This window comes from Sciurus carolinensis, chromosome 6 (assembly GCF_902686445.1).
Source record: "Sciurus carolinensis chromosome 6, mSciCar1.2, whole genome shotgun sequence".
NCBI classification, from domain to species: domain Eukaryota; kingdom Metazoa; phylum Chordata; class Mammalia; order Rodentia; family Sciuridae; genus Sciurus; species Sciurus carolinensis.
In genome coordinates, this window is record NC_062218.1 from 111,741,921 (window position 1) to 111,754,427 (window position 12,507).

General features: G+C 40.8%; 1 protein-coding gene across 1 annotated transcript in view; it reads right to left on the minus strand.

Annotated features, from left to right (window-relative positions):
• Positions 1-598: 598 nt before the first annotated feature.
• The window catches only part of Ccdc192 (coiled-coil domain containing 192), a 218,122-nt gene continuing 206,213 nt past the window's right edge, over positions 599-12,507 (minus strand). Inside the window, exon 7 of the mRNA XM_047554770.1 lies at positions 599-888. Within this exon, the coding sequence (XP_047410726.1) occupies positions 599-888 (290 nt within the window). The remainder of the gene's footprint in view (positions 889-12,507) is intronic.

Below are 12,507 nucleotides of genomic sequence, written 5' to 3' on the forward strand. Positions count from 1 at the left end.
GTGTTTTTCTTGGGAGATACTCCCAGAACGCTTTCCCCAAAGGACTATAGCTCTGATTCATTCATTTTTTTTAAATTGCTTTAATTTTATTTCATTTCTACCCTTGCTAATGTTAGTAAAATGCATACCGCAAGGAAATAAACTCCAGAGGACATAAAGGACAAATCTCATGGCTATTGACTCTGTTACTCTGTTAGCAAAGATTCTACTCTTCAGTAGTCTAACACCCCCAGCTGAAGTTGGCCCTGCATGACAGCTTTCTGTTCACACACCAGGACAGGAAGTGTGCCACACTTCCCTGCAGTGTAACAAACATTTGGTAAGAAGATAATGCTAAGTTCTTTTACCATTTTTGTCTAGTTTTGTTACTAGGAATGTCTAAAAGCATAGTATTCTACAGCTGTGTGGATTATGTGAGTACTACTGTCTAAAGTCTTTGATTTTCTTTTAATATAAACTTTATAGGAAACATTCAAAACCATGAACTTGAACTTGAGTTTGTCAGTGAGGAGACTACTTGGGTCTGGATTTTACCTTGACACTTAATAAACTTTTATTTTTATTTATTTATTTATTTATTTTTTGTTTCGTTTTGTTTTTACAACTCCTTATCAGAGACCACAGGAGGGATGCTATTATTAAAGTAAATTGGGGTTTCTTCTAAACATTCTGTTGAGTCCTCTTCCTTTTGGGAAAAATGGGGCTCCCACTTGTCTTCCAGCTGCTGAATCATTTTTTCCTTCTCCTCCAACTCTTCTTCCAACTCAGTTATCTTCTCCGTCTGAAAGGAAAGCTGGGTCGACAGTTCCATAATCAGGCTAATTTTCCTATCAACAACCTCTTCCACAGGAGGGAGACCACCACAGAATTCTTCTGGCGAGTCGTCTTCTAAAGCAAACAAGAAAAGGAAAGTCTGAGCAGTTTTAACTGGAGCTCCCAGAACTCAAAGAGATGAAACATGAAAAAACTTCATTTCTCACGTTCTCAAAAGAGAACACAGATGTTGTGTCATCTGGTCAGAGAGATTGAGGGGAGAATACAGACCCAGTGAAGGGACCGATTCTGGGTGCTCATGAAAGAACTTGGAAGCCTCTTGAGAATAAGGAGATCAGCCTTGCCAACTCTTTAAAAATTTTTATACGCATTTAATTTTCAATTAACCATGGGAATGAACCATCCTTGAAAATCCAGTCTCCAAATAACAGACATCACGAGTTTCAAGTTATCCTTTTCCCTAGGAACCTTTCACAAGAGCTATAATCAAGTAGAAATATGCTTCAAATTAAAGTTTTATTCAATTGAAAACAAAACAAAAACAAAAAAAACTTGCCATTGTTCCTTCCAGGGTAAATGATAATGAGGAAAGACTAGTCTCTCAACCCAAGTCAGTATTAGAGTTGGCGGGGGTGCAGTTTGAGATAATCCAGGAAACTCTCTTTGCATGGTATGTCCCATAGATATTTAATTCTTTCAGGTCTGAAGACTTTTTGGCATTTAAAATTAAATTGAAAATTCCTCCTGGACATAAAATCCTCCCTGTTAACAATTTTTATCAGCTAACCCCTCAAGTAAAGATAAGATCTAATAATAATAAAGATAATGAAGATAAAGATCTGAATGAGAAGTGAGAGAGAGGGCCCAAGAAAGAGATGAAATAGTGATTCATGCAGGGAATCCCGCAAAACAAATCTCACTAACCCTTCCCAAAAATTTTTGCCTTAAAATGAACCCCACATTATTAGACCTAATCAGTATCACCCTCCTGATCACAATTCTCTTGAATTTCCACTATCAAATTCCCCTGGGAAGAATCAGGAATAGGTGGTAAGGGATATTAAGGGCTTAGGTATCATCTTAGGAATAATAGAACCCTAGCATATGAATGGACCTGACATAAGACCTTGACATTTGATTGCTATAATTGAAGGTCTAATATTTACTCCAGCCTATAGAAAACAATCCCCAAAGCTGCACCTGGGAGAAACATTACTGTCAGTCCCAAATACAGAAGCCTGCTACTGTCATATAGCCATGCACCTGCTCAAAATGGGGCAGCTTTGCTGGGTGGTGTATGCTTCTCATCTAATAAAACTAATGAGCTGTCATCACTTTCTCAGGGATTCACTGAAAGAAGTTTAAACACTACATGACACAGTCTGCAGAATCCTTTTGGTTGCCCAAAAGTGATAAGAGGTGAGATCAGGCCATTCTCTGCTCTTAGAAATTATTAGCAATTTCTAAATTTTAAGATGACTTGAGAGAAATTTTTGCTCTGATTATTTGAAATTATAATACTAATATTGAAGGAGATAGTGATTTGAATAACTTTCTTAAAGAGCAATGAAAAGTAAAATGTCAAAGGAGGGTTTAGTTCCTTGCCTCTGCAATAGGCATGTGCTTTCCAGGCTGGGAGAAGGAATCTACATGGTGGAGGACTTTCCTCATCTGCTGAAATGCCAGGGCCTCACCTTTTCTTTCATTTGGCCAGAGTTGTGCTGTCAGTACAGTAGCCACATTAAGTCACTGAATTCGACTAGTCTGAGTAAAGATGTACTGTAAATGCAAAATCCACATTTGATTTGGAAGATCTAGTTTGAAAGAAAAACACTGAGAATTATCTTATTAAATTTTTTTGTATTGTTTGTGTATTAAAATGATAATGTTTTAGCCTGGTGCGGTGGCACATGCCTGTAATCCCAGTGGCTCGGGAGGCTGAGACCAGAGGATCGCAAGTTCAAAGTCAGTCTCAGCAACTTAGTGAGGCACTTAGAAACTCAGTGAACCCCATCTCTAATAAAATATAAAAAAAGGGCTGAGTTGTGACTCAGTAATGAGCACCCCTGGGTTCAATCTTCAGTACTCAAAAAAGAATAAGATAATGTTTTAGATATATTGTGTTAAATGAGGTAGATTATTGAAACATTTCATTCACATGTTCTAACTTTTTAAAAATGTGGCTATTAGGAAATCTTAAAATATGTGGTTTGCTTTGTATCACTTATTATATTCCTATTTGATAGTACTGGGTTAGCATTTCCTTTTGAAGGAGCACTCCCTTAAACCCAGAGGGACATGTTACTTGTAGACATACGGATCTAGTTAACCTGCACGGGTGTTATCTGGGAGGGAGGGCTGCTGGATCTCAACCACAGATCACTTTTCTGTGACCCAGAGCGTGGAGGCATGCAAATCTAGGCTTGAGAAAATGGGGTTTCATGAACTGAAATAAGTTGCATCCAGAGAAGAAAGAAAAAATGAGAAGTGCAGCAGGGTGATGGTGGGGAGATGCTGTGAAGAGGAATGGTAGGCAGGTGGGGAGGCTGGACCTGGAGAGGCTCAGCGATGGAGAGGGTGCAGAAGGAGCCACGCTCCTTGAATGTGCCTGTCTGCGTCGCTTCTGCCATCTCTTTGCACTCTCCTTCAATTTTTTTTCTGACCCATTTTTTTTGTCTCCTTTCGGGAGAAGTTATCATTAACTTACACGTGTAATGATATTTGGCCTTTCTTCCTTTTCTTTTTTCTTTTTTTTAAATAAGGCAACAGAAATAGAACATTTTGTTCATCTTTTTCTAATGATAAAGGGGCAGAGCACAGCAGGGAGGTCTTAAGATTAACCTTTAAGATTAGGCATTGTAGACACTAGGTCTACATTCTCTGTTGAAGAGAGTGGCAGAAGGTGAAGGTAGCGAAAAAACGAGAGGAGAGGCAGGGCATGTGGGTCAGCCTGGGTGGCTTAAACAAGAGAAATTTATTATCCACAGTTTTGGGGGCAGAAAGTCCCGGATCAGACTGTAAGGATAGTTGGGTTTTGGTGCAAACTCTTTGGTTTGCAGACAGCTGCCTTCTCTCCGTGTCTTTACGTGGCAGAAAGAGAGAGAAACTGAAAGCTCACTAATGTCTTTTCTAGAAAGAGCACTAATTCCATCTTGAAGGCCCTGCCCTCATGACCTTATCAGATCCTTTTTACCTTGCACAGGTCCCATCTCCAAATGCCATCACATTGGGAGTCAGGGCTTCAAAGTATGCATTTGGTTGAGGCCATAATTCAGTCCATGGCATAGGGAGAAAAACAATTGGAAAACAAGTTGGAAAATGGAGAGATGGCCTGGGGTCTTAGATTCACACTGTGTGTGTTTTCATGTCTTCAATGAAAATGCTGATTAGGAGACAAGCTAAGGAGTATGTATGCCAGAAAGAAAATTTCTTACTCAAGAACATTTTACTCTTAAACAATCTCTTTACACATGTAACACAAACACTTTTGTTCTATTTCTAAACACATCACAAATACCAAAGTTTCTTTAACAAAGTGGGAGACTCCAAGAGTGTCGCATCCTATATATATTGGAAATTCTCCCATCTCAGTGAGATTTTGGATCAGCTGTCACACTGCTCTTCCCTCATCAAGTCCTTCTCCTTTGTAACAAGATGGAACTTATGTCCCTAAAGCCCTGACAGCTCACAGGGCCCAAATCTCAAGGGCCCACAGTCTTTCCTGGACTTTCTTGGCAACTCAGATAGTCTTGCCATGGTCACAGCGACCTGAACACGGAGGTTCTGCCATCTGACCAGGTACACTTAGTTTTAACTCCACACCCGGAGGCTTCAGAAGACCAGACTCAAGGAAGGCCCTCAACCTGTGAGAGAACTGATTAGCCAGCATCAGAGCGTGAACTCTTCACACGTGCAGAGTTTTTTTTATATGCATACACGATTTTTCATTATTTCCCTTCTATCCACCTGTACATAAAACAGATGTTAAAGTTGAGGATGTAGTTTAGTGGTAAAGCACCTGCCTAGCATGCACAAAGCCCTACATTCAACTCCAAGCACCACAGGGGGGAAAAAAGAAAGGCTTACAATGGGAGTGAGAAAGAGGAGAATGAGGGTTTAGGGTCATAGCAAAGGGGAGACAAGAAACAGGTAGTAGAAATTGAGCAGTTTATAAAGATTTAGAAAAAGGACAGACAATAGGAGCATTCGGCTTGCAGATGGGTCAGGCCATGCTCACTTTTCTATAACAGCCTTGAAAGACCAAAGGCCCAGAAGAAATTGTGACATTTGCCTTTGGCCATTTCCAGCTTCCCATTCTCTATAACCTCAAAACTTTTATGTTCTTAGCAAAGTGCCACATGAGAATTAGATGAAGTATTACTAATAATAACTAACAGCAGAGATCATTGTAACAGCAGAGGTAATTGTAGTTTAAGGTGTAGCTTAGAACCTGAGAGATGGAATGCATTTTGGGGACAATCTGGTCCAGCACAGGAATTATTTCTGGAACATCTCTACGATGCTTTTCTAAACAGGTTCCTCCTAGACACTGGAGTCTCTTGTGCTCTTTATGTATTGGCTGCCAAGTTGTAATCAATGGATAAAATCTGCATTTTTGTCATCATTGCAGGGGCCAGCTGTTTTAGAAATAACTAACAGGTAGAAAGCTGATGGACAGATGTGAAGGAGAGTAGGGAGCCACCTGTTGCTAATCAGAAAAAGAACACATGGCATCACATTAGGTCAAAAGACCCAGAACACATGAAAACACATTACTTTGTGAGTTGAGGAAGTTAATAGCTTTAACAGACAGTGATAGAGTGTTGGAATGTGACCCAGGGAATGATAGGGAAGGAAATTTTTAGATTTTCTAAATACTCCTTTGTAAAGATCCCTTTACCAGTGCCATCCAAAAGTGTGCAAGGAGCAGAGAAATGCTGAGAGCCACCGGTCTAGTTTCTGAATTGAATACCTCAAGGAATGGGAAGCCCACTTGTGCACAGTTGGATTGTGGGTAACCTCTACAGTCATCTTTTGTTCCTTCATTCATCTAGGGACTAATGAACAGGCGCCTGGACACAGAGGATTAGCTGCGATGTTGGCCCCTGCAGTGGCAGCTCCACCATGGGGCGTGGGAGAGGCTGCCCTAACTGAGGCCCTAAAGGACACAATTAGCCTACATAAACACCTCCCCTGGGTACTCACTTGTGAAAGTTTACTTTTCTCTCTGCCTTTCAAGCGAATGACCAAGGCTGCCAAGTGTTTACTCAATAAGAAAGACACTTACCGGTGAGGTGATTACATACCTCATTCCACCAGAGCCACCCAGGATTACTATTTGGCCTAAGACTCTGTCAGCCTCCTCTGTACAAATGCCCATCACTATGACTCACTTCACACTGCTTTTGAAAGCTGTGTATATTATCAACAACCACCAGGAAGTTCAGCTTCATCTCTTGTCACACTTGGGCTTGCAGATTGGCACATCCTTATTAATACATCCCTCCCCGCTTGAATAAGAAATAAAACAACACAAACCTTCCTGGTTTTCTATCCTTCTCAATGAACATTTGCTAAAGGCAATTCTCTGAATCAGATGATTCACTTATTTGTTTTGTATGCTTGTAGTACCAATATTTTGCCTCTTGAAACTAAAACTAGTATTATGTCTTGAAGTTTTTTCCAACCTCCCTCTTCAATGTTTTTATTTGTACAATAAGACCAGTCTCCACAATGCCAAGTGACTGACTTCAACAATGTTTCAATTTCCTTCCACTAATGTTGTGAATATTTAGAATACATCTGAAGTTGGCATGTGTTAATTGGCTTGGGAAAAAAAACAGCACCATAAGAATAGATTTGGTTGATAATAAATAAGCTCAGTCATTTAAAAAATATAGTATGACATTTGTTAGAAATTTTTGATAGCATAATGATGATCAGTTTTATAATGGGATTATATTTTAGAGGAATGATGTGAGATGCAGTTGCAGACTAGATAGAATTTATGTTTCTAGCTTAAAATATCAAACCTATGAGCTTAAAACTATCTGTTTTCATGAATGCCTTGGAATGGAAGCAAATACTTAGTCCACATCATAAGGGAAAGGCTGCAGACCTGAGGACATGATGGTTAGTGCTCCTGAAAGCAGCAGATCAGAGAACCTCTAGAACACCCGAAGAAGAGAAAACACTTAGGAGAAGTCAGGGGCAAGACAGATTGTGTAGGAAGCAGTGTTCCTTAACATTCCTTTGGGCCTCAAGCAGATGCAGTGTCCACGTGCCTCAGGCAGCTCTAACAGAACATTATGGTCTGGGTAATTTATAAACAACAGAAACTTTTTCTCCCAGTTCCTGAGTCTGAGAAGTCCAAAATCATGGTGCCAGCAGGCTGAATGTCTGGGAAGGACCCATCCCTCTTAGATGGCACCTTCTAGCTGTCTTTACCTGGGGAAGGGACAATAGGCTCCCTCAAGCCTTTTTTAGAAGGGCAATGATCCCATTCAGGAGGGTTCTACCCTCATGACCTACTCATCTCCTAAAGGCCCCATCTCTTCATAGCAACACATTGAGGATTAGATTTGAGATGAGTTTTAGAGGAACATAAATATTCAGACCCCAGCAGCATAACAGTCTCCAGAACCAGAGTGAGAGGTCTCACTGATGTGTGGACACTTTGATGACTTGGTTAGTGGTGAGGGATCACATAGGATGAAAAGCACTCATCTCTAACAGCAAGTATCACTCAAGTTCAAGTGGCAGTTAGATGCTCTCCCTGCGAGGTGTGTGAGAGCTAAACAGACCAAGGGAACTGCGGATGATTATGATTATGATTATGATTATATTTTATTTTTTTGGCACTAGGGATTGAACCAGGACACTTTACCACTGAGCTATATCCCTCAGTCCTTATTTTTTATTTTGAGACAAGCTCTTGCTAAGTTGCTTAGGACTTCAACCTCAGCTAAGTTGCTGAGGCTGGCCTTGAACTTGAGATCCTCTTCAGCTTCCTGAGTCACACTGGGATTTCAGGCATGCAGATTTCAGGAATTGCAGATTCTTATCCTCCTTCTTATGCATATTCTGAAGCATATAATCAACTCATTTATTAAATACTAATTCCCCAAATATAGATTTGAAGTATTGCAATAGCTTCATATCTGTTCATCTTGCTTCTGCTACTTTGGTCTGGTTTCAGTTCTTACACAGACAGTTCCCATTATGATATAAGTTAGGCCTTAATACTCTAATGCCCTTCATTGATTTTTCATCTCAAGCAGACTAAAAACCCAAATGCTTACAATGAACTTCAAGACCCTGTTTGGTCTGGGCCCCGCCTTACCTTTCTCCTAGGAATAGGAATGTCTCCTATTCCTCCTCTCCAGAATAAATCTAGTATTTACTCTGCTACATTTCCACCATCCTTATTGCTATTCCTAAAAGACAGAGCATGTTCCTATCCCAGGGCTTTGCACTTACTATTTCCTCTGCCTGGACAATTGTACCTCTATTGCATATATGATTAGCTTCCTCAATTCCTTCAGGTTGTCACTGTCCAAACTCACCTTCATACAATGGAATCTTCCCTGGCCATCCCACTTAAAATTTCAACCCAACCTCCATTGCTGAACACTTCAAATCCCTTTTCCCTGCTTTAAGTTTATGGGGATACTGTATTTGGTCACTTTATATTTTGTTTTTTATCTTGTTTATCTTACCCCCTAGAGCAAAAGTTCCATGAAGGCAAGCTACTTGAATGTTTTGTTTGCTACTGTATCCCCTGTGCCTAAAGTAGTGCTTGGAGTATTAGTAGTACTTATTTCTCAAGTGAATAAAAGAATGAAAATTAAGTACATGTGTGATACAAAATCACCTTAGAAATAGCCAGTTGATTGGTATACCACTAGGATGATACCTAGGTTTCCTTCTGGGAGTGTTTTTCGTCAAACAAAGCTTTTCACTACCACATTAAAATAACAATAACAATAATAATGAACACCTTTGTGACTGTATAAAAGTGCATGTAACATCTCTGAATTTACTTTCTTTGGATAAAAAAATACAAAAGTTCAAGTAGTTGATCCCCTAGACCTCTTCCAGATCTATGTTTTAGGTTTATAAGCTATAAACATGGTTCTTCAAATCTGGAACCTGGTAGGCATTGACAATATGGAGAATCCAAGGCCTTGCCTCCGACTGAATAAATGTAGAAGAATGTGCAGGAATCTGTGTTTTCAGAAGAATCCCCAGATAATTCCGTTGTTGTTGTTGCAGTACTAGGATTGAACCCAGGGTCTCATACGTGCTAGGAAAGCATTCTAACACTGAACCACATCCCCAAACTGCTCCCCCCACCTTTTTTTTTTTTTTTACTTTGGAGACAAGCCCTCCCTAAATTGCTCAAGTTGGTCTCAAACTTGCAATCCTCCTGCCTCGGCCTCCTGAATATCAGGGATTATGCAGGTGTGTGTGGGCACCACCTTGCTGGAGTTCTGGAAATTCTGATAATCAGCCAAGCTTGTACAGTTGAATTTCTGCTGACTTACAAGAGGCATAGTAAACCAACCTTTGGCTAAATCCTAAAGGGTAGGCCAGAAATTCAGGCAAGCCTCTTCTTGACAAGGCTGTAGTACCAAACTGGAGGAGAGAGATCACATCTGTTCTACTCTGTGTGCCTCTTTGGCTATTTGACAAGGCTCTGCCTGTAAATGTTAATAACTGACTAAACACCCATGGTCCTCACAACCCTTCCCCTTGTTTAATTAGCTTACATCCCAGAAACATCTTGCCAGTTCTAACTTGGCTAAATTATCTCCAGAGCATCCAGAGCAAATGAGTGTTTGAGAGTTTGTTTTGGTTTTGCTTCCGTTTCTGTTTTAGTGGAGGAATGGATCCATTTCCTTTTAAGCTGGTCTGCAGAGAAGTCTCTTCTTTCCATGAGAAATGGATGGAAAAGAGAGGGTGAACGGAAGGAGAGGGCAGGAAGGTCGCACCTCAGGTGGAGGCACAACAACTCCTCCGTATCCACACAGTTTGAAGAACTACCTCTGCCATATGGGGAGTAAGTGAATCCCTTCTGAAGTTCTGAACCCTGAACTTGGGTTCTGCTTGGGGTTTGCTGGATTCAGCTGACACACTCGTGTTCCAGAATACTGATAAAAACATGCATGAATGAAAGAAGCATGACTGCCTCGGCGTCAGCATGGGAAGGGTGGTGGGTGGTGCCCATGAAGAATAGCAAGTGACGATGCCGCAAAATGATGCCACAAAATTAAAATGGGCTGCAGTGGGGCCCCAGAACATGCCCATTAGAAATAAATTTCTTTGGTATATTTCAATATGGCTATTCAGAGAAACAGGATTAACTTGGAAAGGTTGTCCTTTTGTAAAAGAAATTTTCATCCTGGAAGGAAATACATATTGGTGAAGTAAACATCCAATGAATATAAACAGGTTTTTCTATTTGTTATCCTCCTTTCTGCTTCGAAAAGATCTTTCCGGAGGAAGAAGATTAGGAGTCAGACGCTTGACCCAGACAGAGACTCCCACAGATGGCTTTTACCTGGAAGACTCAGTTTTCATAACTTGCTGCCATTCCCTTTCCCCCCAAAGCCTAAGCCTGGGTTTATTTAGTTCTATATATGCTCCAACTCCCTAACCCTCCCTTGAGCCTCATGCTTTGTGTATGGCTCCCATGTTCTGCACATTAATAAATTTGATATTTTTTCTGTTAATCTGTCTATTGTTAGTCTATTTCATAGGCTAAAAATTATCAAAATCAGAGGGAAAAGAGTTAATTTGATACATCACCATGCTTTTCCATGGTGGAAGGTAGGGAGTGGTAGTCAGTTCTCTATTATCGTAACAAAATACCTGAGATAATCAACTTATAATAAGGACAGGTTTACAGAGCTGACATGATGGTACATGTTTGTAACCTCAGCTGCTTGGAGGCTGGGGCAGGAGTATTGCTAATTCAAGTCCAGCCTCAGCAATTTAGCAAGACCACGTCTCAAAAAAAAAAAAAAAAAAAAAAAAATCGAAGTTAAAAAGGGTTGGGGATGTACCTCAGTGGTAAAGTTCTCCTTTGTTCAATCCCTAGTACTGAAGGTAGGAAGGAAGGCAGGGAGAAAGGAAAGAAAGAAAGAAAAAGGAAGAAAGAAAGAGGAAAGGTGGGGGTTGTGGTTCCGTGGTATAGCTTGTACTTAGAATACATGAAGCACCAGGGTTTAATCCCTACCACCAAAATACAAAAACAAAAGTAAAAACCAACAAACAACAACACACACACACACAAAAATCCTCAAAGGTTTTGGCTCACAGTTTTAGAGGTTCTAGTCCATGATGGGTCAGCCTGCTTCTTCAAGGTCTCTAGTGGAGGAAGGGGGAGCACGTCTTGGTGGCAGCATGTGGCAGAGAGAACTACTCACCTTAAGACCAGGAAGCAAAAGAGAAAGAGTAGGGGCCTGGCTCCCACAATTCCCTGTGAGGCCCCCAATTACCTAAGGACCTCCCAGTAGACAGTTTCCACTGTCTCCCCATATGACAAGCTGGAGACCATGTCTTTACCATGTGGGCCTTCAGGGGGACACTAAGATCCAAACTAGAGTCTTCAGAGGAAAAAGAGTGTCCCTAAGCTGGTCCATGGTGGAAGGTTGGGGGAAAACCTCTTGACCAGACATTACTGGTGGGCAGAGGTCAGTGCTACATTCCATCTTCCGTCTGCTCACCGGATGGATTCCACTAGGGTGAGGGTGGGACAACATAGGGAGGTTGATTTCATGACACCCTTTCTGGGGCAGGGTTCCTTCCCTGCCACTTCAGGATATTTTATAGAAGGGGTTCTTTAACAAGGTTCAGAAGAAACAAACACTGTTAGCATAACATTCCTAAGTTATGTCAAGAGGAAGTCAATCTAGGCAGAAGAAAGGCTTTCTGGAACCTCTCTTGCTTCTTCCAATGAGCAGGACCTGAAATACCCTGCTATAATATGACTTGCTTGCTTGTGCATAGAGAATAAAGGGCAAATTGCACTGACCCGCAAGTTGGCCAGAAGTCAAGAGGTAAAAATGGACCCTGGCAGGAGGGTCAGGAAATTCAAGGGAGGGAGAGACCTAGGAGATTGTGTGAAAGGACAAAAGAGAGGAGACAATGGACGAAGGCCTGTTTCTGTACTTATTGAAAAGGCATCAGTAGGGACTCAAGTCAATTGAAGGAATAAAAGTCAAATGAGTTTATGTCTTTTGGACGGCACATTGAACTAGAGGATCAAATGTGAGGCTTTCCCCTGTTTTTCTTCCTGGTGCACAGGAGTTTTATAGGCTACATCATTATGAAATGAAGAAGGACTATTTAGTTAATGTGTTTGCATTTATTTTCAAAAGACATTATAGATTCTGAAGATATATAGCATTGAGAAATAAAATCATGCCGCAGTAGTAATAGCATTGGTGATAAAGACAACAGAAAGTAGTACCCATCCCCGCCCCCCGCAAGAATGTTGGGATAAAGTATCTAACTTCTTCTTCTTCTTCTTCTTTTTTTTTTAAATCAGGAGTCTGGCCAGGTGCTGTGGCTCACATCTGTAATCTCAGCATCTCAGGAGGCTGAGGCAAGAAGATTGCATATTCAAAGCTAGCCTCAGTAATTTAGCAAGGCCCTAAGCAACTTAATAAGACTTTGTCTTCAATCCCTAGAACCAAAAAAAAAAAAAAAAAAAAAAAAAGCAGTGTG